The sequence below is a fragment of the Perca fluviatilis genome, chromosome 6 (genome assembly GCF_010015445.1).
Source record: "Perca fluviatilis chromosome 6, GENO_Pfluv_1.0, whole genome shotgun sequence".
Taxonomy (NCBI): Eukaryota; Metazoa; Chordata; class Actinopteri; order Perciformes; family Percidae; genus Perca; species Perca fluviatilis.
This window is the reverse complement of record NC_053117.1, coordinates 40,075,645-40,099,571: the sequence shown is the minus strand read 5'-3', so window position 1 is coordinate 40,099,571 and position 23,927 is coordinate 40,075,645. Positions and strand designations below refer to the sequence as shown.

At 42.6% G+C, this 23,927-nt stretch overlaps 1 protein-coding gene across 2 annotated transcripts in view; it reads left to right on the top strand.

Moving 5' to 3' along the window:
• LOC120559991 (rabphilin-3A-like) overlaps nucleotides 1-23,927 on the top strand; it is an 89,862-nt gene that overhangs the window by 31,660 nt on the left and 34,275 nt on the right. Inside the window, exons 2-5 of one of the 2 annotated variants that reach the window (XM_039802071.1) lie at nucleotides 15,536-15,624; nucleotides 18,217-18,228; nucleotides 19,690-19,815; nucleotides 22,820-22,949. In XM_039802071.1, coding sequence (XP_039658005.1) covers nucleotides 15,551-15,624; nucleotides 18,217-18,228; nucleotides 19,690-19,815; nucleotides 22,820-22,949 — 342 coding nt within the window. In that variant the 5' untranslated portion in view covers nucleotides 15,536-15,550. The remainder of the gene's footprint in view (nucleotides 1-15,535; nucleotides 15,625-18,216; nucleotides 18,229-19,689; nucleotides 19,816-22,819; nucleotides 22,950-23,927) is intronic. The other variant, XM_039802073.1, reaches the window with a different exon arrangement.

The window sequence follows — 23,927 nt, the reverse complement described above, 5'->3', positions numbered from 1 at the left end:
AGTTCATCCCAAAGGATTCACTGTGTCACATGTATGTTTAACATTAAAACATGATTTATAAAATCATGCCAACAATTAGCTTAGTATTCTATGCACTAAAAAGGTATAGGCTTAAGCTGCCCAGTTTAATATGCAACTTAATTTTATACAATATATGTTGTAGGTGGTCCCTGCTCCTTCTCTCTATCAGTTAAGGTCCTTGGCTTGAAGTGCCCATATTATGAAAAAATCACCTTTTCTGGAAATTTGGGGTGTTATTTTGTGTCTCTGGTGCTTCCACATGCATACAAACTTTGAAATAAATCCATCCATGGTGTTCTGAGTGTTATATACGGTTTCTGAATGTGTCCTGCCTTCAGTCTCCGGGTGAGCTGGTCAAAATCTGCACGGCTTTCTACGTCACTAGCCGAAACAAGGGGCCTAGGGGGCTAACCGTTAGCATGCTAGCGTGCTAGCTCGTTCTCAATGGCAAAACACTGCTACAACACACACAAATTCACCCTAATCTACAGAATAAATTGTATAGAACTACTTCCATGTCCCTGTTCTGCAGGTATTCCACCCAAAGTGTGAAGTGCGTCCTCGTTTAGAAGAAGTCTCCCGGCTAATCCTGCCTCGTACTGACTGAAGTTGTTTAAACAGCTAGCTAGCTCATGTAGTCCTTACCTAGCTACTGAGCATGTAGTCCTTACCTAGCTACTGAGCATGTAGTCCTTACCTAGCTACTGAGCATGTAGTCTTACCTAGCTACTGAGCATGTAGTCTTACCTAGCTACTGAGCATGTAGTCTTACCTAGCTACTGAGCATGTAGTCTTACCTAGCTACTGAGTATGTAGTCTTACCTAGCTACTGAGCATGTAGTCTTATCTAGCTACTGAGCATGTAGTCTTACCTAGCTACTGAGTATGTAGTCTTACCTAGCTACTGAGCATGTAGTCTTACCTAGCTACTGAGCGTGTAGTCTTACCTAGCTACTGAGCATGTAGTCTTACCTAGCTACTGAGTATGTAGTCTTACCTAGCTACTGAGCATGTAGTCTTACCTAGCTACTGAGCATGTAGTCTTACCTAGCTACTGAGCATGTAGTCTTACCTAGCTACTGAGCATGTAGTCTTACCTAGCTACTGAGCATGTAGTCTTATCTAGCTACTGAGCATGTGCGACTGCCAACAAAGATGTAACAGCAGTGAGAGGTCTCACTCTGTAGCTAAAACAGAGACCTGAACACAGGGTGAAAAGAGGAGCTGCAGCAATGGGCAGTACAACAAAAATATGGTGTTTTTTGAAAATTAAACCATGTAAACCAACTCTGATATAACCTCTAAATACAATTATGAACCTGAAAATGAGCATAATATGGGCGCTTTAAAAAACACTGCAGACCTCTGCAGTAGGAGATGACTTTCTTCCCTCTATCTCCACCCCCCCCTGAAGCTCTCAGCGCTGTATCCATAATGATCCATGTTGGACCAATCCATCAATGTCCCGCTGCCTCAATGTCATTCTCTCTGCTTTCTTCAGCTCTCATTTCCACAAGCAAGTACTGCAATCTTGAGAAAACTGTCTGGCTGTCTGCAATAACAAGGTGCTTTTATTCCAGGCACATGTTCGGCATTAGTCTCACGTTGCCCGCTCTATCTCCACAGCTGCTATAAGACAGTTAAATGAATACATATAACCACCACAAAACTGGTTCTTGCACCCCGCTGCTCTGTTCTGTCACTGGCAGGTGCGTGTGTGTGTGTGTGTGTGTGTGTGTGTGTGTGTGTGTGTGTGCGTGTGTGCATGTGTGTGTTTAATGATTGGGTCATGTGTAAATGTGTGGATGTTATCTGTATACAGGGTGATGTATGACTGCTGGAGTACTTACTGGCTGTCGGCAATAACAAGGTGCTTTTATCCAGGTACATGTTGTGCATTAGTCTCACATTGCCAGCTCTATCTCCACAGCGCCGTGGAATAAGGTCTGTCTTCACCACAGATGCAGTTGGGTTGTTTGCATTTCTTTAAACCAATCACAGTCGTCTTGGGCGGCGCTAAGCTCCGGACGCAGCGACGGTGGCTCTGCTAAATAGTGTCAGGAAGGAACTTCGGTCACAAAACCTCCCAGTTAGAGAGGAAACGACCTAAACATATTCTTTGTAAATCTTTACAATCGTTCCCTGAAAGAACCGAGCAGGCCTGACTTGTTGCACCATCCAAATTAGCTTAAAAACTTGAACATTTTCAGCGTGTAACGTAACACGTAGAGAGCAGAAGGTGAGGGGACAGTCAGGATGTCAGGCAATTATCCTGGAAATGTACTTCCATTGATCCAGACTAGTTTTGCATTAATTATACACAGTCATACTGCTATTAAAAGTCACATAATAAAACATTAATCAGTGCACAAGACTTAGAGCTACTTACTCATGCTTAGCGTTCACTTCCACTATCCAAGGGGAATGCATTGCTGTCTTTCTAAAAATGGATTTAAAATGTGTAGGTTGTGCTCTGGGAGCTGTGGATGCATGCATCCCTGAAGATGAACAGATGCAGGTATGTATTGACGATCCTCCCAGGCCCCGAGGAAGAGACACGGCTTTCTAAATTGGTCCTCTCCACCCCCATATGAAACCCCACTCAGTAGAGATCCTGCTGGGTGGATGATTTATGACGATTGGGCAGATGAAAAGCTTTTGGTCTTTTCCTGTTGTCATCTCACGCATGATCTGATAGCATGGGCTCCGCCCACAGCAATGACCCCCTGGGGAGATTTACATCTCCCATTTATGGCAGCTATTTTTCAAGCCATTTGATAAAACTCTGTACATCATTTGGGAAAAACTAGTTGCTGAGGAAAAAAAACTGCATTTGATTATAATAAAGTGTGCATGTCTGTAAAGGGGAGACCTGTGGATACCCAGACCCCTTTAAATATGGCACGTTGAGAGCCTATTAACATTTTCAATGAAAGCTCAGATGGGCCAATCTGGAATCTTCTGGTTACCTCCCCTTTCTCTGCTTTGCCCGCCCAGAGAATTTGGCCCACCCATGAGAGAGAGACATCATGGCTTTCAAACGAGCAAAGTGGCAGTTGGTCAAGACCACCCCCCACCCTCCAGACTTCAGATACAGTATTAGGGGACCACTAAGGTCTCTATAAAAGAGACTTCAGATACAGTATTAGGGGACCACTAAGGTCTATATAAAAGAGACTTCAGATACAGTATTAGGGGACCACTAAGGCCTATATAAAAGAGACTTCAGAAACCGTATTAGGGGACCACTAAGGTCTATATAAAAGAGACTTCAGAAACAGTATTAGGGGACCACTAAGGTCTATATAAAAGAGACTTCAGATACAGTATTAGGGGACCACTAAGGCCTATATAAAAGAGACTTCAGATACAGTATTAGGGGACCACTAAGGCCTATATAAAAGAGACTTCAGAAACCGTATTAGGGGACCACTAAGGTCTATATAAAAGAGACTTCAGAAACAGTATTAGGGGACCACTAAGGTCTATATAAAAGAGACTTCAGATACAGTATTAGGGGACCACTAAGCGCCTATAAAAGAGACTTCAGAAACAGTATTATTAGGGGACCACTAAGGTCTATATAAAGAGACTTCAGATACAGTATTAGGGGACCACTAAGGCCTATATAAAAGAGACTTCAGAAACAGTATTAGGGGACCACTAAGGTCTATATAAAAGAGACTTCAGATACAGTATTAGGGGACCACTAAGGCCTATATAAAAGAGACTTCAGAAACAGTATTAGGGGACCACTAAGGTCTATATAAAAGAGACTTCAGATACAGTATTAGGGGACCACTAAGGTCTATATAAAAGAGACATCAGATACAGTATTAGGGGACCACTAAGGTCTATATAAAAGAGACATCAGATACAGTATTAGGGGACCACTAAGGTCTATATGAAAGCATCCAAAGAGCACCATGTCATGGGACCTTTAAAATGTTTTCAGAAATACGTTTCGGTGAACTATCTTCGTAAAATATGAGATCGTATTCCGAACGAATGCCCGTTGTAACATCCGGTAGCAGCCAGACCCCACGTGACGCGTTCGTCCAATCAGCTGCCGGTTTTCATTTTTGGGCGACAATACAAATTATCGTTGGCTGCTGCTATGGAGACGTATTACGTTTCGTCTCTTCGGTGTGTTCTGAGGAACTTTTTTGGACCGACTCGGGGAGACTGATCAGTCCCAGTCTGGTTGGTGTGTCAGGGGCTCTTGTCTGTTGTCAGATCATTGAATTGTTTGTGAGTGTGTGTAGTCTACCTCCTTTGTCTCTGTGTTCCAGTGCTTTTGTATTCCTGGTCTTTTTGTATTCCTCTACGTTTTTTGAACTATTTTTGCCTGCTGTCTTCAGGACTCTTTTGGTTGTTTCACTTTTTTTATTTTATTAAATCCTCAAGCTCACCACTGCTCTGCTGTCTCTGCATTTCTCTGGGTCCGCCATTTATCTAAATCCTGACAGCTACAGCCTCTGAAAGACCGTAAAGTCAGCCTAAATGATTCAGGACTTTTGAGAAAACCATCTAGAAGCCCCCCCCCCCCCCCCCCCCCTGCTCCGCCCCTGTCTGATGGACCTTTTTTCACAGCAGACATTTTGACTTGTCATAGTAGGAAAAGCACAGCTGAAATTGATAACCTTAACGATGGCTCAGTTCCATCAAGTGTCCCAATAAGATATTTCAGTGAGTCAGCATGAACAATACCAAGAGCTGGCTACGTGGGGCAATGAGGAAATGGTTTAATACCAGGGCCTCTCCTAATTCTCCTAAGTGGAATGCAGCCATCAGTAATGGTTTAATACCAGGGTCTCTCCTAAGTGGAATGCAGCCATCAGTAATGGTTTAATACCAGGGCCTCTCCTAAGTGGAATGCAGCCATCAGTAATGGTTTAATACCAGGGTCTCTCCTAAGTGGAATGCAGCCATCAGTAATGGTTTAATACCAGGGTCTCTCCTAAGTGGAATGCAGCCATCAGTAATGGTTTTGAATACATCTGTGCTTTTCCTACTATGACATGTCAACATGTCTACCGTGAAAAAGGTCTATTAGGGCTACATTAACATTGCTATGTTTTTTTTCTATTCATGCCTGGTGTATTCGTAGACGATCTTGTGTGGTTGCATGCACAGTTTTTCTTGGCATCCCTTTGCAGACCGCCACCACGTTTGAAAGCAATTGTCGCATCACGGAGGCTTCATGACATTTTGGAAAAGAAAAAAAAAAAAAAAAAAACACTAAATAAAATGCTCGCCAGAGAAGAATCCCCCACCTGACTGAGTCATCTCACATGGGAGGAAGACACGCCCGAGATGTCACAGATGACGCAGATTAGTCGCATTTATAACCCAGAGAGCATAGATTACGATCGTCTGAGGGCCACAGGGATGTCATATCTGCAGAATAACAAGGCTCAGTGTGACATTTTGTCCATTATAATTGGCCTCTGATACATCGGTGAGTACTTTTGATGTGTAAACCCTCTGTGACTGCACAGTAGGTGAAGCATCAAAGCAGATACTGACAGCTCTTTATGAGAAAAAGCGTGTATATACGATCCTTCAGACTATTTCGTGCATGCTAATTGGACTGTCCTCTCGGCAGAGAGTCCACCTCTGTGATGCAGTAACAGCTATCCCCAGCGCCAGAGAGCTCTCTGACTTGTCTGAGTCAGTGATTAGCCAGCCCGAGCCCGACTGCCCCCCCCCCCACCTCCCATCTGTCTCTCTCCATCCACCTCTCCAGGACAATCATGTTAGACAAAAGTGGGATAATTCATTTTGGGCGAGTGAAGAAGAAAGCCTCGGTGTACGTGATATACTCTGCACATTGTGAGTGATGTCTGAACCAATATCTCCAAATCAAAACTGTGTAGAGACTTACTTTTTTTTTTACCTTCAAAAAGGCTTTGCAATCCAGCCTGGAACTATAGTGTCTTTGTAGGAATAAATCCATAAACCCTGCTACATTATGTTCAATATCTCTGCAATGCTTCAAGCTAGCGTCATTCTGCTTCTTTAGCATGAAAGCAAATACCAGGGCCTTTCTAAAGACTTGGTAGAAAGTCTTTTTTTTTATTTTTGTTCTCTGTGCGATTTCAATAGCGTTCTGGAGACGGCCCTCCCCCGAAAAGAAACGCTCCCGTAGGTCATGTGTTCAAGCAGCAATTACGACTCGTATTTACATTTCTAATGGCGTCATCCTCTAGTGGCCGTAGTAGTAGGTCTGATTTTAACTCAAACCACCGTCTTTTATCAACTTAAAGTAGTAGTTTTGGTGTCTAAACCTAACCAAACTGGGACCATTTCATAACGTTTAAGGTCCCATGACATGGTGCTCTTTGGATGCTTTTATATAGACCTTAGTGGTCCCCTACTACTGTATCTGAAGTCTCTTTTATATAGACCTTAGTGGTCCCCTAATACTGTATCTGAAGTCTCTTTTATATAGACCTTAGTGGTCCCCTAATACTGTATCTGAAGTCTCTTTTATATAGACCTTAGTGGTCCCCTAATACTGTATCTGAAGTCTCTTTTATATAGACCTTAGTGGTCCCCTAATACTGTATCTGAAGTCTCTTTTATATAGGCCTTAGTGGTCCCCTAATACTGTATCTGAAGTCTCTTTTATATAGACCTTAGTGGTCCCCTAATACTGTATCTGAAGTCTCTTTTATATAGGCCTTAGTGGTCCCCTAATACTGTATCTGAAGTCTCTTTTATATAGACCTTAGTGGTCCCCTAATACTGTATCTGAAGTCTCTTTTATATAGGCCTTAGTGGTCCCCTAATACTGTATCTGAAGTCTCTTTTTATATAGGCCTTAGTGGTCCCCTAATACTGTATCTGAAGTCTCTTTTATATAGGCCTTAGTGGTCCCCTAATACTGTATCTGAAGTCTCTTTTATATAGGCCTTAGTGGTCCCCTAATACGGTTTCTGAAGTCTCTTTTATATAGGCCTTAGTGGTCCCCTAATACTGTATCTGAAGTCTCTTTTATATAGACCTTAGTGGTCCCCTAATACTGTATCTGAAGTCTCTTTTATATAGGCCTTAGTGGTCCCCTAATACTGTATCTGAAGTCTCTTTTATATAGACCTTAGTGGTCCCCTAATACTGTATCTGAAGTCTCTTTTATATAGGCCTTAGTGGTCCCCTAATACTGTATCTGAAGTCTCTTTTATATAGGCCTTAGTGGTCCCCTAATACTGTATCTGAAGTCTCTTTTATATAGGCCTTAGTGGTCCCCTAATACTGTATCTGAAGTCTCTTTTATATAGACCTTAGTGGTCCCCTAATACTGTATCTGAAGTCTCTTTTATATAGGCCTTAGTGGTCCCCTGATACTGTATCTGAAGTCTCTTTTATATAGGCCTTAGTGGTCCCCTAATACTGTATCTGAAGTCTCTTTTATATAGGCCTTAGTGGTCCCCTAATACTGTATCTGAAGTCTCTTTTATATAGGCCTTAGTGGTCCCCTAATACTGTATCTGAAGTCTCTTTTATATAGGCCTTAGTGGTCCCCTAATACTGTATCTGAAGTCTCTTTTATATAGACCTTAGTGGTCCCCTAATACTGTATCTGAAGTCTCTTACATCCTTTCATGATAACACGCAAAAACGGCATACGAATTGGCGTGTCATATATACGCCACTTTATGAGATCAGTCTGTTATAGTCATGTAACAATTTAGACATCCATGTGACATCCCTGCACTGTACACACACACACGCACATAGTGCGCTTCACTATCTTTGTGGGGACCCGTCATTGACATAATGCATTCCCTAGCCCCTTACCCTAACCTTAACCATCACAACTAAATGCCTAACCTTAACCCTTACCCTAACCTTAACCATCACAACTAAATGCCTAACCTTAACCCTTACCCTAACCTTAACCATCACAACTAAATGCCTAACCTTAACCCTTACCCTCACCCTAACCATAACCTAATTCTATCCCTAATCCTAAAACCAAGTCTTAACCCTCAAACAGACGTTTAAACTTGTGGGGTCCAGCATTTTGGACCCACAAAGCTGTCGGGACCCCACAAGTATACTGGACTCCCGGTTTTTGGACCCCACGAATATAGTTAAACAAGAACACCACACACACACACACACACACACACACACACACACACACACACACACACACACACACACACACACACACACACACACACACACACACACACACACAGACACACACACACACCATCAGACCACTCCCTGAAGACTTGTGTTGTCTGGGTGCAGCAGCATCAGAGGGGAAAAGCCCACACCCACAGTGTCTATTGATAGCACAGAGGATTTGTTGTTGTCCTGTGAGCCCGGCAGGCAGTGCAGCGAGACATTAGAGCTCAAAAAGGTGCGTAGTGTGACGTTACGCAGCATAAAGCGATGCAGCTGGATGAGGGAGACAGCGGCACGCCCCTCCTCTTCGCTCCCTCTCTTTCACTTTCTCCAAGCTTCTATAGTGCTGATTTATTTTATTTTTTTTACTGCTGAGAAAAAAAGTGGGAACAAGTGGAGTTTATTGATTTTGCTTTTAGCCTTATCATCATGCAGACCTTACTGTATCTCTCCTCATCCTGCACCATCACATCTCTGGACATTTGAGGCTCCAGAGAGGCTTTTAGATCCTCTTGTTGCATGCTTTTCGTGGCTCGCTGGTCTTCTCAGACTGCTGTTACTGCTGGTACTTCTCCCCTCAGGACATACACTGCTGCAGCATCACTCCCCTGTTTTATCTCGCAGAGGATTGAAGCAGCCCTAAGCATGCAAGCATACATTTCGAGACTGTCCCCCCCCCAGAAAACACTCCCAGAAGTCGTTTGTTCAAGCAGCAATTATGACTCATATTCAGGTTTCTAGTGGCGGCGCCCTCTAGTGGCCGTAGTAGTTCAGACGGGGGAAAAGCAGGAAGTAAGGTGAGTAAGGTGGTAAGTAGTCAGGTTTTTAACCTGACTCCACCAGATGGATCGCTTCGCATTAGCTCGGCATATCCATCTGGAAACTTACCGTTGGAGAACTTTTGGGAAGGGGGCGAAAATCCTGGTTAGCTGATTGGATAAACCATCTGTCTATCACCACCTATAGTTGGTGATAGACGGGGACAAATCAACCAATCAGATCAAACTCTTGCCGAAACCAGTCAGGAGAAGAGCGGAAACATCTTTTCCTCCAAGAAAAGCCTCCAGTGCCGTTTTTTTTTTTTAGCTCTTCTTCCAATGAAGGAATACTTTCTAATTCAGATAAAACTTGCTGCGATAGCTACGCTCATCTCCTCCGTGGAAGCCGCCACGTTGTTCAGACTGAATAGTCGCTGCTCGTTGCATCACACCTAAACCCGCCTCAAAACCAACACTGATTGGTCGGTCGTTTGGCGAACGACTCCAAATTTTTCTCTTTCTTAAGATGCCAGACTGATCTGCGAGTGGAGAACTGGAGCTCGCCAGATCAGGACGCTCTCACCAGGCTAGCAGGTTGGGGGGGGTGGATGGGTCAAACAAACACAGGACTTTCACCCAGGAGGCCAGGGGTTCATGTCCCGTTTGAAAAGAAAAGGAAACCGATTTTCTTAACCCTCCTGTCACCTCAACAGTCTCATGGTCTCTCAACAGTCTCATGGTCTCTCAACAGTCTCATGGTCTCTAAACAGTCTCATGGTCTCTCAACAGTCTCATGGTCTCTAAACAGTCTCATGGTCTCTCAACAGTCTCATGGTCTCTCAACAGTCTCATGGTCTCTCAACAGTCTCATGGTCTCTCAACAGTCTCATGGTCTCTCAACAGTCACATGGTCTCTCAACAGTCACATGGTCTCTAAACAGTCACATGGTCTCTAAACAGTCTCATGGTCTCTCAACAGTCTCATGGTCTCTCAACAGTCTCATGGTCTCTAAACAGTCTCATGGTCTCTCAACAGTCACATGGTCTCTAACCAGTCACATGGTCTCTAACCAGTCACATGGTCTCTAACCAGTCACATGGTCTCTCAACAGTCACATGGTCTCTAACCAGTCACATGGTCTCTAACCAGTCACATTGTCTCTAACCAGTCCTCTCACAGTGAAGTCCTGCACGGATCAACAGCTGGTCGGCTGCTCGCTCTGCCTGCATTCTGCTGCGGTTCAGCGGCTAACGAGCGAGCTAACTGCTAACAGACAGCGCTGCGACCAACAAACAATACAAATTCTGTCCTTATATATGTCATTAATAAAAGGTTTCTAGTGTCAATGTGTTGGCCGTGCAGCGGCTGCTTGTGTTTTTTCTTCAATCGTGTGTTGAACACGATCGAACATCGAATGCTGCCACGTCAGAGCGGCCGAAGCGTCAAACAGCTTCCCCCAACTTTCTGACAAGTGTCCTCGACAGGACGGCCAGAGCTTGTTTGCAGCTCAAGTCGGCGGCGGTGTGTACGTACAGTTAGGGCCCCGTGGCTTGAGGGCCCCCAAGAGTACTTGAAATGTCCCACAATAGAGCACATAACAGAGCCGGTCTATTTAAAGATAGGGTTGCTGCAAATAGGTCTCACATTAGTCTTTACATGCGTATTTTTACATGATGAGTGCTTAAACTAATATTTACAATACACAAGTTGGTTTAGTGCCAAGTGCAGTGGCAGCATGTGACAATGTGGAGAGTCCCCCCAAACCAGATCCTGCTCAGGGCCCCCAAAAGTCTAGGGCCGGTCCTGACATCTGGTCTGAAACATCTGAAAGAATACGAGTTGTGCACGAAGGAATCTCCAGACAGCAGCCAGAATGCAGCAACTTCAGGTACGGCAAAGGAAGGACAGTCCCTGTTTACTTCATTCATGTGTTTACTGTGTTCATGGACTGAGGATGGGAGGAGGAGTCAGCACAATCTCAACCAGGGGATTCAGGATTCAGCCCAACCCCAAAAATTCTGCAATCGGTGCATCCCTAACAACAATACAATGTCAGTTGCCCACAGGCACCACTCGCCTCAGTGATTTCTTGATGTTGCCGTCTTTGTATCGTCGTTACCATGTCGCTCTGAGATGTAATGACAATGCTGGTGTATCGTATGGATGTGAACCGTTTCACTCACTGTTCCCCCTGTCATCATTAGCACTGGGCTGTGTTCGCAGCCTGCACACACAGCACTGTAACAACTCCGGTCATCATGTACCTGTATCATGTGCAAAGTCATGATGCCATGTTGTTCAGGTAGCGCCACAACCGTTGACTTCAAGGCAGCTAACCTTAACCATTGTCTAATCCTAGTGTTTTCCAGGCAGCGCTGCCTGGAAGACGACTTTCGGGGGCTTAAAACACCGATTAACGACATTAACTTCCCTTCAGATCTTATAAAGACCTTCCCCACGACGCTAAAACACCCGGCCACACAGCAGCAGAAGTGGTTGAGAACTGTAAAATGTACACAGACACAGACGACACTTTGGATAAAAAGCTCAGCGTCAACCAGCACACCGTGAACAATCAGAAACGCTGGAGACAAAGACTCTTAGTCATCCTTTGTCAGTACAAACTCTCCTCCTCCTCCTCCTACTGTATCGGGGCAGAAATTGAGCCACTCCTGTGCTATGTATGTGTGTATATATATATATATATATATATATATAGATAGATAGATAGATAGATAGATAGATAGATAGATAGATAGATAGATAGAGATATAGATAGAGATGGAACCATTTGTATGTCTTTGATGTGAGAATTACACCCCTCATTTCACTCTGGTCACTAATACTAATGTACAGGAGAGCTTGCTTTGTAAGTAAGTAAACTTTATTCATAAAGCACCTTTCAAAACCGCACCAAGGGCCCTATTTTAACGATCTAAGCGCACGGTGAGAAGCGCCTGGTGCAGGTGTGTTTAGGGCGTGTCCAAATCCACTTTTGCTAGTTTGAGGGCAGTATAAAAGGGTCTGTGTGCCGGGCGCCTGGTCCTAAAGGGTTGGACTTAGTGTCTTCATTAATCAGAGGTGTGTTTTGGGCGTAACATGCAATCAACCAATCAGAGATCATCTCCCATTCCCTTTAAAAGCCAGGTGCGTTTGGACCTTGGAGCATTGCTGTTATGATGGAGGATTTGCACCGTAAAAATATTATTTGTAATCTTCTGTCTGTGTGTGTGCTGCTGTGTGTGTGTGTGTGTGTGTGCTGCTGTGCGTCCCTGTGTGTGTAACAAGCATAGTGTGCGCGCTGTGTACGAGCCTAGGAGCATTTTACTAATGCGTGTTAAAATAACAATGAAATGCTGCGTTATTGACTTTACACCAGGTTTTTGTTGGTCAATGGCGCCATCACTTCCCGCTGCCTCAAGATAGCAATACTCCCAGAATGCACCTGAACACACCTCCCTGTAAGACCAGCACGACCAGAATGCACCTGAACACATCTCCCTGTAAGACCAGCACGCCCAGAATGCACCTGAACACACCTCCCTGTAAGACCAGCACGCCCAGGATGCACCTGAACACACCTCCCTGTGAGACCATATATATATATATATATATATATATATATATATATATATATATATATATATATATATATATATATATATATTAAGAGAATTACACCACTCATTTCAGTGCCATTTCACTCTGGTCACTAATACTAATGTACAGGAGAGCTTGCTTTGTAAGTAAGTAAACTTTATTCTTAAAGCGCCTTTCAAAACCACATACCCCCTGCATCCCCTATGCCTATGGCTGTAGCAGCTCAGGGTGGCAGTTCAGTTCAGTTCAGTTCAGTTCAGTTCAGCTCAGTTCAGTTCAGCTCAGTTCAGTTCAGTTCAGCTAGTTCAGTGCTAAATAAGCACAAGATAAAGATCTGAAAGTGTAGACTCAACTTGGACGCCAGTCAAACTTGAATTCATTCCCACCCAAATTAAAAGCTCTTAAACAGTTGGCAGCTTCTTCTGACTTTAGTTTAAGATTGTTGACTGTTTTTTTCAATGCTGACTCCATGTGCGGCGAGTCAACGGTCGCTCCAGATGCCCCCCCCCCCACACACACACACACACAGAGCCCGGTTCTGTCCGAGGTTTCCGCCTCTTTAAAGGAAGTTTTTCCTCGCCGCTGTCACACCAAACGCTTGCTCCTGAGGTGGTGGGGGCGGGGTGGGGGAGGAGGTGGGTGGGATTGATTTTGATTTATTGGGATCTCCATTAGCTGGGGCCGTAGCCTACCTGCAGTTAGACTCAAAGCAGCAACAACAGCAGAGAGCAGAAGCCAGCAGGCAAGTGTTATTTACATAAACTTCTGGTGTACTTACAAACTTTCCAATCCATCGTTTTATGAGAGCATAACCTATATGTACTAGTGTAGACCTTTGGTATCATTTCGGGCATTATTAGTGGGTTCATTTAAGAGATACAAACGTGGGTCCATTAGCCCCGCGCTAAGCTATTCAGCGGCTAACGCTACTCTACGCTAACTCTCCCAATGTTAGACCCAGGTGAAAAAAGCTTCTGGGGGGGTGTTTGGCTCGAGGTCATGGTGCAAAGGACCCTAGGGTGAAATTACTCCGAACCATCACTTTAAGTAATACTTTGAATTGAGGTTTTCTATTTTCTTTTCTTGATTATTGTGTCTTTGTAAATAACAGAGTGTGGTCTAGACCAGTGTTGCTGGAATGAATGTGAGTGTACCCCCATTCGAGACTTTGGAGGACTGCAGGGGACATGTGTCCCCCTAGCGAAATGACGAATCCTACTATGGCCACGGCAAGACCCGCCCTTCAATCACTACTATTGGCCAGGCGTCCGTGCATTCTGTGAATTTAGTGATGAATAAGATGGGGAAAATTATTGTTAAAATTGTCCCGTGACGTAAGCTAACAAAAATGGCTGACTCGGATGTGGGCGGGGCTTGATGTCGTCCCGCGTGCTGCAGCGAGATGCACGTGACATTTTTTGCAAAATATTTTTTGAGTTACAAGGCTGTAGTTACTTATACTGTCTTTGTTTTTTCTGTTTTTGAAGTTTGCCACATTTTTTGTGAAGGTTTTGTCGTTTCTTTTGACCTATTCTTGCCTTTCTTCCTTACTTTCTTCTACTGTCTATTTTTCTTCAAAGTTTTTGTCTCTTTTTTTCAAAGTTTGTCGCTTATTTGAATTTTTTTGTCCCTTTTGTCTCCCTGGTGGTGCCTTCATTCTTTCTACTGTGTTTTTTTTTTGTATCGAAGTCTTTGTTACTATTTTCGACCTATTCTTGCCTTCCTTCCTTCTTTGAGAGTTTTTGTCTCCTTTTTCCATCACCATCTAAATGTTTTCCAGGTCCAAGGCTGTTTTTTAGTAAATCTATCGCTGGCATCGCTGTATTCTTCCTCTTTATATAGACTTTAGGGGGTACAAAACAGAACAAGAGTCGTTAACCCATCTTTTTGTTGTTCATTCTGTATTGCATTCTGGAAAAGCTTTGAAGATTATATGGTATCTAAAACATATACAGTTAAAGGCCTAAAGTTTGGACACACCTTCTCATTCAATGTGTTTCCTTTTTATTTTCATGACTATTTACATTGTAGATTCTCACTGAAGGCATCAAAACTATGAATGAACACATATGGAATTATGTACTTAACAAAAAAGTGTGACATAACTGAAAACATGTCTTATATTTTAGATTCTTCAAAGTAGCCACCCTTTGCTTTTTTTATTAATAAGGGAAAAACTTCCACTAATTAACCCTGACAAAGCACACCTGTGAAGGTAAAACCATTTCAGGTGACTACCTCATGAAGCTCATTGAGAGAACACCAAGGGTTTGCAGAGTTATCAAAAAAAGCAAAGGGTGGCTACTTTTACATACTGCCTTCATTGAGAATCTACAATGTAAATAGTCATGAAAATAAAGAAACACATTGAATGAGAAGGTGTGTCCAAACTTTAGGCCTGTACTGTACATATACATATACAATAACTCTTGAAGGGAAACATATTATTACCTATTTTGAATGTAAAGATAGAAAGTTGTGTAATATTGTAAATCTCTTTATTTTATTAGGTAAGTTCCATATCCACAAGGCAACATTTTCCAGTTCAACACCGTGCTTCAAACTATTCCAGGTTGAATCTGACATGTTGTACTCCGAGTCTCTTAAGTTGGTATCCAATAAGAAAGCGATCTTAATATCCGATATCTACTCAAATCTCTTTGGTTAAGTGCTCCTTCTGTCTTTATTTTTAACATTCTTGAAAGCCTGTCCCTTGTTGTTTCCTTTATTTTCCTCTGTTTAGACGATTACTTTCTTTTTTACTTTCACACATTTGTATGTATTTTTGTATCCTGTTTGTTTACGTACTGCGATGATTGAATTTCTGTAAATTGTCTTTTGAAATAAAGATAAAAATACTGTTCAAAGGGGGGTACATTATGGAAAAAAAGCTTGAGAACCAGTGGTCTAGACCTACTCTATCTGTACAATGTCCTGGGATAACTTCTGTTAGGATTTGACATTATAAATTGAATGGAATTGAACCTCCGTCTCCCTGTGTGTCCTGCTGCAGACGCTGACCAATAACATGACGGACACGGTGATGAGCAGCAGCGCGGACCGCTGGCAGTCCAACGACCGGCAGAGGACCGTGCACGCAGGGTAAGCATCACCGTCATGTAGAACAGAGATCTTCAAGGGGTCCGGGACCCCTAGGGGGTCCTCAGAGTTGCTGCAGGTGGGGGGCACCAAATTATTGTTTGATATTTCTTTGAAAGTTTTTCTTGTTGTTTTTAAAATTAGAATATGCCTGAAAATAGACATTACCAGGAATCCAACATATTATTAGCAAAGATAAATCGGCCTATTCGTTTCAAAAAAACATTTAATTTACACAATATTGATGATTCGCTTTAGTGAAGCTTAAGGATACACTGTGCCTTTCACATGTATGTTTCACATTAAAACATTATGTATAAATATAAATACTGATCCATCCATGTTCATCTATCCAGCCCAGGTCAATATGCAATTACATCTTTACACAATATAAGTAGTAGGGGGGTCCCTGCTCCATCTCTCTTTCAGTTAAGGGGTCCTTGGCCTAAAAAATGTTGAAGACCCCTGATGTAGAACATTCATTCCCAAACTAGTGGTTCGTGAGGGTACTGCAGGTGGTCAGTGGATAAGCAAAATAAAATATAAAATAATAGTTTTTTAACATTTTACCAGGAAATTCCTGGAAATTTTTGTTTAACCAGGAGTAGGCCTAAATAATGTGTATAGGGCCAGAGACAAAGAATGTTGTCATGATCACATCACAAGCATAGCCTTTATAGGCAGTTTATATGAAACACCCTGTTTTAAATTATAAATGGAATGAATAAGGCCTATTATTATTTTAATTTCCAGCTAGTTTCTTGATCTCGCGTTTCTGAAATGTTTTGCGGATGTGCTGTTAAGTGGACAAACTCACAAAGCCGACTTTTTGAGGACTTGTAAAACTCTGAAGATTAATAATCCCCTAAAAATCGCCAAAGGTTTTGACATTTTGACTATATCCAAGTGTTCTTATTACTGTAGAGATTGAATACTCCATTGCTATGGAAATAAGCCATAAGTTGTTCAAATGAACCTGATTATGGCCTCGGGCGCTTGAGTAAATAAATAAATTAAATATGATGCAGCCGTTATGTGCGGTAAACTTTCTTTTAATTCAATTCAATTCAGTTTTATTTATAGTATCAAATCATAACACGAGTTATCTCGAGACACTTTACAGATAGAGTAGGTCTAGACCACACTCTATAATCTACAAAGCCCCAACAATTACAGTAATTCCCTCAAGAGCAAGCAGTGCAACAGTGGCGAAACCTGGGACCAGAACTCTTGGTGGGCGGTGTCTGACGGTGCCGGTTGGGGATATGATAAACAGTGGCGATAATAGTCACTTTAATAATGGAACAGTGACTTCAAATGGTAGTCGTAGTAGTTCATGTCATATCAGGGAGCTGCAGGGCGTTACAGGATGTAGCGCGGCCCAGCAGAGCATGGATGGACGTAGCAGGAAGCAGCAGGGTTCAGCAGGAAGCTGCAGGATTCAGCAGGAAGCTGCAGGGTTCAGCAGGAAGCAGCAGTGTTCAGCAGGAAGCTGCAGGGTTCAGCAGGACGCAGCAGGGTTCAGCAGGAAGCAGCAGTGTTCAGCAGGAAGCTGCAGGGTTCAGCAGGACGCAGCAGGGTTCAGCAGGAAGCAGCAGTGTTCAGCAGGAAGCTGCAGGGTTCAGCAGGAAGCAGCAGTGTTCAGCAGGAAGCAGCAGTGTTCAGCAGGAAGCTGCAGGGTTCAGCAGGAAGCAGCAGTGTTCAGCAGGAAGCTGCAGGGTTCAGCAGGAAGCAGCAGTGTTCAGCAGGAAGCAGCAGTGTTCAGCAGGAAGCTGCAGGGTTCAGCAGGAAGCAGCAGTGTTCAGCAGGAAGCAGCAGGGTTCAGCAGGAAGCAGCAGTGTTCAGCAGGAAGCAGCAGGGTTCAGCAGGAAGCTGCAGTGTTCAGCAGGAAGCAGCAGTGTTCAGCAGGAAGCTGCAGGGTTCAGCAGGAAGCAGCAGTGTTCAGCAGGAAGCAGCAGGGTTCAGCAGGAAGCAGCAGTGTTCAGCAGGAAGCAGCAGGGTTCAGCAGGAAGCTGCATGACATTGCAGGGCACCGCTGAGCTCAGCAGGGAGTGCAGCAGGACCACGGCGACAGCTGCAACCAGGATCTTGGTGCCAACGTTCTCCAAGGAAATACGCTGGGTGGAAAAAACATAAGGACTCCGGGGAGTAAACTCCCCTGAAGCTAGGATTAATAACAAGCATTTCTGGGACGGGATGCACACAAATGGTAATAGAAAGGGAGAGGAGAGAGCAGCTCAGTGTGTCAAAGGAAGGAAGGAAGTCCCCCGGCAGGCTAGAACTATAACAACATAACTAAGAGAGACAGGTCAAAAGCCAGTTGTACTGATGCGATGACCAGTTATAGTTTTAGTGCTAGTAGGCCTATTAATTAAGAGGTGCGGATTAATTCAGGTAGGACTGTGTGTAGACATATTTCATTATGTGTATTATGAGGATTCTTGATTACAAATAGTTGTCCACACACACAAAAAGTCTGAAAACCCCTGCTGTAGAACATGTTTGTGATGTTAAACTTGCCTGTGAGTGGACCAAGCCTTCACTGTGCTCTGCTTTGTTTCCTCTGCCTCCCTCTGACGGCTGATCTGGGATCAGTGATAAAGAGCAGTAAGTAGACAATCTCCTCCGCAGCTATCTGCATCATGTACACTGAGCGGCCAATTTATTAGGCACGCCCAAGGTTATTATACTTCTGACTTTTCAATTAGTTTTTTCAAATTAGTTTTTTGACCTTTTGATTTGATTTTAATTTAGTTTGAGTTAGTTTTCAGAAAGTTTTCTATAGTTTTAATTAGTTTTTGTGAAAGTATAATGTAGCTACCGGTGTATTGAATTGCATTAGATTGTTCATGTCTGCCGAATAAATATATCTGCTAAGTAACAGTGCAGAGAGAGAGAGCAGTGTAGTCTCCCATTGCCAGACCTTCCTCCACAGCTCCGCGGAAGAGGGTCTGGCTAGTCCACACAGCATTCTGGGATGGGAGAGAAACGTGCTCTGGTTTTTCTGCTAAATAGCCTCTGGAAGGAACTTGTTTTGGTGGAACGTGTGTACGTTCACAAGTAGTTTTAGTCGCAACAGAGAACTCAGATTGGACAGATAGTCTAGCTAGCTGTCTGGATTTACCCTGCAGAGATCTGAGGAGCAGTTAACCATAGTCCTCACAAATCAGCCGCAGGTTAGAACCCCCTAACACAGAGACAGAGGAAGGGGACGCACATCCGGGCCGAAATGTGGAACATTTGGTCTCGGAGTGATCTCGGAAATGAAACGTCGTCGATATAGACTAGGGCAGTATTTCTCAAATGGGGGTACGTGTCCCCCCTAGGGGTACTTTGGAGGACTGCATGTTTTTTAGTTACAAGGCTGTTGTTACTTCTACTGTGTTTTTTTCCAAGTTTGTCGCTTTTTTAGAAGTTTTTGTCGCTGTTTTTTTAAGGTTTTGACCTATTCTTACCTTTCTTCCTTGCTCTTTTCTCCTGTCTTTTTGTCGTCAAAGTTTTTGTCACTTTTTTCAAAGTTTGTCGCTTTTTGGAATTTTCTGTCCCTTTTGTCGCCCTAGTGTTGCCTTCCTTCCTTCTTTCTACTGTTACTATTTTCGACCTCTTCTTGCCTTCCTTCCTTCCTTCTTTCTACCGTCTTTTTCCAAGGTTTTGTCTCCTTTTTCCATCAGCATCTAAATGTTTTCCAGGTCCAAGACTGTTGTTTAGTAAATGTATCACTGACATCACTTCTTCCTCTTTATATCTTTTATTTTTTACCAAACATTATTTGCGCTGGAATATTCTTCAAATGGTCTGAACTGGCTGAAAACCGGGCTTGCTCGAGTTAGGTTAAGTTTTGACCAATAAAAGGACTATCTGACTACCGAACCAGAATTAGTCTCAGTACACCCTATTTACTAATTTACATGTCTTAAAAAAGTGTTCAAAGGGGGAACATTATTGAAAAAAGCTTGAGAACTACTGGTCTAGGGTGTACCCTATAAAGATACCTGCTATGTAAGAGCAGTGTAATGAGTTCATGCTGCGTGGATGCAAATGTGTGATTGCTTGTGTTTTGGCTGACAGGGGCAACTGGACGATGCAGCCGGGCCCCGGTCCTGGTCCGGACCTGACGGACGAAGAGAAAGAAATCATAAACAGCGTGATCGCTCGAGCAGAGAAGATGGAGGCCATGGAGCAAGAGAGAATCGGGTGAGAAGTCGTAAAAACAGGCAGCGGGTTTTCTGATATGTGCATATAAAACCAAAAAACTGCCTGTTGAGACTGATGATTTTTTTAGCCTGGGAACTGGACAGTGACTGATGGGAACAACAATCTTTAAAATCAGTCCAGTATTAAGTGAGAACGCTGTAATCAGCAAGCGTGAACCGGGCTGTGATGTAACCCTACAGGACAGATGTTCAGCATCAGTCAGCGTCCACTAAAAGTTGTGTTGTTGCCGCTGACAGACTCAGATTATTATTCTAAGTGTCTGACAACATTATGGAAAGGATCCCTACAGAGATAGACCTTTTAGTTAAAGAGTAAGATCCTTTTAGTTTAACATGAAACAGCCCCGAAATCACCATCACCAAACTCCACCAGACTCCATGTAAATAATCAGGACTTTTAGCGTGTATAGAACCAGCATATCTCCACCAGACTCCATGTAAATAATCAGGACTTTTAGCGTGTATAGAGCCAGCATATCTCCACCAGACTCCATGTAAATAATCAGGACTTTTAGCGTGTATAGAGCCAGCATATCTCCACCAGACTCCATGTAAATAATCAGGACTTTTAGCGTGTATAGAGCCAGCATATCTCCACCAGACTCCATGTAAATAATCAGGACTTTTAGCGTGTATAGAGCCAGCATATTTCCACCAGACTCCATGTAAATAATCAGGACTTTTAGCGTGTATAGAGCCAGCATATCTCCACCAGACTCCATGTAAATAATCAGGACTTTTAGCATGTATAGAGCCAGCATATTTCCACCAGACTCCATGTAAATAATCAGGACTTTTAGCATGTATAGAGCCAGCATATCTCCACCAGACTCCATGTAAATAATCAGGACTTTTAGCACATATAGAGCCAGCATATTTACACATATAAATCAGAATTAGAATACTTTATTGATCCCTTCAGAGAAATCATTTAGTTGCAGTTGCTCTCAGTCAGATTTAAGGTAAAAAAAAAAAGAAATAGAAAGAGCGAGTCAATATGTGCATAAAGTAAATAAAGTAACCTAGCTACAATAATAAATAAATAAAATGTTAAGTAGAAGTAAGTAAGATTAGGTTTTTTAGGATTGTACAGATTCTATTGTAGTGCAGTATGCAGTGTTGGGCACGTTACTTCCAAAATGTAATACATTATAGATTACTTGTTACTGTCATTTGGGAGTAATTACTTATATTACAAAATTACTGTCTCTGAAAAAGGAATACGTTACTGTAATTGTAAACTTTTGTAACACGTTACTCCCAACACTGGCAGTATGAACATAAATAAGTACAGTGTGAACATGAGTAACAGCAGTGCACATGTAGCTGATAAATTATTGCACCAAGTAAAAAGTAAAAATAAGTGGCTGAATTAAGGGTTTATTTAACAGTGCTCCCATCAGTCACTTAGACACAAAAACATGGGAAAATACAACCCTGTCTCACGGCAGTACGTGAAATAGTCACGTTATTTTAATCTATTGATTCGTGTTCACGGGGACGTTTTTGTCTGTTTTTTTTCCGTGGTGGCCAGCATGAAAACGTAAACTAATGTATTTAATGGGAAGCATATGTCGTGGTCACAGCACGACTACGGTAACGAGTAGTTAGTTAGTTAGTTAGTTAGTTAGTTAGTTAGTTAGTTAGTTAGTTAGTTGTTTTATTTCTGCGTCATGCCAAACATTTTGGCCCATCCCACACAGGATTACAAGACACCACAAACTTACTTATTTAGCAAACATTTTCCTGTCGCATATACAAATCATTCGGAGAAATACACGAATACAAATATATACATATACACACATATACACATACACGTATGTCTATACACGTACACACACAAACAACAAATTCTCATCTACAATTCATCTCGATAAAGAGCTTTTTTCCTCTTCTCCCAAGCTTTATCTAGATAATTGGCTAATTTAGTAGTATGAAATGCCGAAAATCAGCGTAAGGAGGTTGTTTGGTGTGAAGCAGGGGTCACCAATCTTTTTGAAACTGAGAGCTACTTCCTGGGTAGTGAGTCATACGAACGGCTACCAGTTTGATACACTCTTCTGAAATAACAAATTTGCTCAGTTTGCCTTTAGTTATATATGATTATTAATGATTAATGATAGTTATATATGATTAATGATAGTTATATATGATTTATTAATGATTAATGATAGTTATATATGATTAATGATAGTTATATATGATTTATTAATGATTAATGATAGTTATATATGATTATTAATGATTAATGATAGTTATATATGATTATTAATGATTAATGATAGTTATATATGATTTATTAATGATTAATGCTACTCAAGACACTGATCATGTTAATGATTTCTCACAATAATTATCAACCATGACTTAACAAGGTGGGAAACAGATAATATCAATATTCAATGTTCATTTTTAGATCAGGGACCCCCTACTACAAATTGTTTAAAATTAGTTGCATATAAAACTGGACCTACAATAACATGGAGGGCAGCCTAAAGCCTTTATATACATACCTTTTTAGTGCTATTAAAACAATAATTGTTGGCATGATTTTATAAATCATGTTTTAATGTTAAACATCCATATGGCACAGTGAATCATTTGGGTTAAACTGTATCTGTGGATGGCTATGTTAGTGATTACCTCACCTATAGGCCAGTTACGCCTATCATTATATTTGTTAATAATATGTTTTTTAAAAAAAGCTTTCAAAACATTAAGAATTTGGTGGCACCCTTGCAGTAACTCTGAGACCCCCCTTGTTGAAGATATATCTATATCTATATATATCTATATCTCTATATATTTATAGACCATTTCGTGCTGGCCACCACGAAAAAAAACGAGACAAAAACGTCCAAGTGAACACGAATCAATAGTTTAAAATATCGTGACCATTTCACGAACTGCCGTGAGACCGTGTTGGATAATAGGGTCCAGGTTGAAGTAAGACCCCCCACCCCTCCCCTGTGCTGCTGCAGGCGCTTGATAAACCGTCTGGACGACATGAAGAAGACCGTGTGTGGCGATGGACAGTCCCGCTGTTTGCTGTGCGGCGAGCAGCTGGGCTCCCCCGGGGTCAGCTCCGTGGTGTGTGAGGACTGCAAAAAGGTTGGTGGTGATGAGGGCTATCGCAAATGATGTGTGTGTGTGTGTGTGTGTGTGTTGTGTTGTGTGGGTCTGTGTGTGTTGTTGTGTGTGTGTGTGTTGTGTGGGTGTGTGTGTGTGTGTGTGTGTGTGTGGGTGTGTGTGTGTGTGTGTGTGTGTGTGTGTGTGTGGGTGTGTGTGTGGGTGTGTGGGTGTGTGTCTGTGTGTGTGTATATGTGTGTGGTTGTGTGTGTGTGTGTGTGTGTGTGTCTGTGTGTCTGTGTGTGTGGGTGTGTGTGTGTGTGTGTGTCTATCTCAAAAAGGTTGGTGGTGATGAGGGCTGGCTATACGGAAATGATGTGTGTGTTGTTGGTGTGTGTGTGTGTGTGGGTGTGTGTGTGTGTTTTGTGTGTGTGTGTGTGGGTGTGTGTGTGTGTTTGTGAGTGTGTGTGTGTGTGTATGTATATGTGTGTGTGTGTGTGTGTGTGTGTGTGTGTGTGTGTGTGTGTGTGTGTGTGTGTGTGTGTGTGTGTGTGTATGTATATGTGTGTGTGTGTGTGTGTGTGTGTGTGTGTGTGTGTGTGTGTGTGTGTGTGTGTGTGTGTGTGTGTGTGTGTGTCTGTGTGTGTCTATCTCAAAAAGGTTGGTGATGATGAGGGCTGGGTATCGCAAATAATTTCCCCAAACCAATTTGATTCTGATTCAAGGTCCCAATTATATTACATTTCTAATTCGATATCAGTTAGTTTAGGGACATTTCAGTTCCAATGACAGTTCATCTTGGTCCGGCTATCACCAGACCAAGCTCAATCTTTTCAGATTCAACATTAGTCTGGGGAGTCTGCTCTGTATTTTCTACCGCACAACATCAACGGGCATAGTTCAAATGACTCTGTATAAGCAATTGGACAGTCGTTCAACCAATCAGAGCAACGATCTGGGTGATGTAGCAACGACAGGTTGCTGCGCTTCGGTGGCCGAATGTAAACAAGAAGTTGCTTG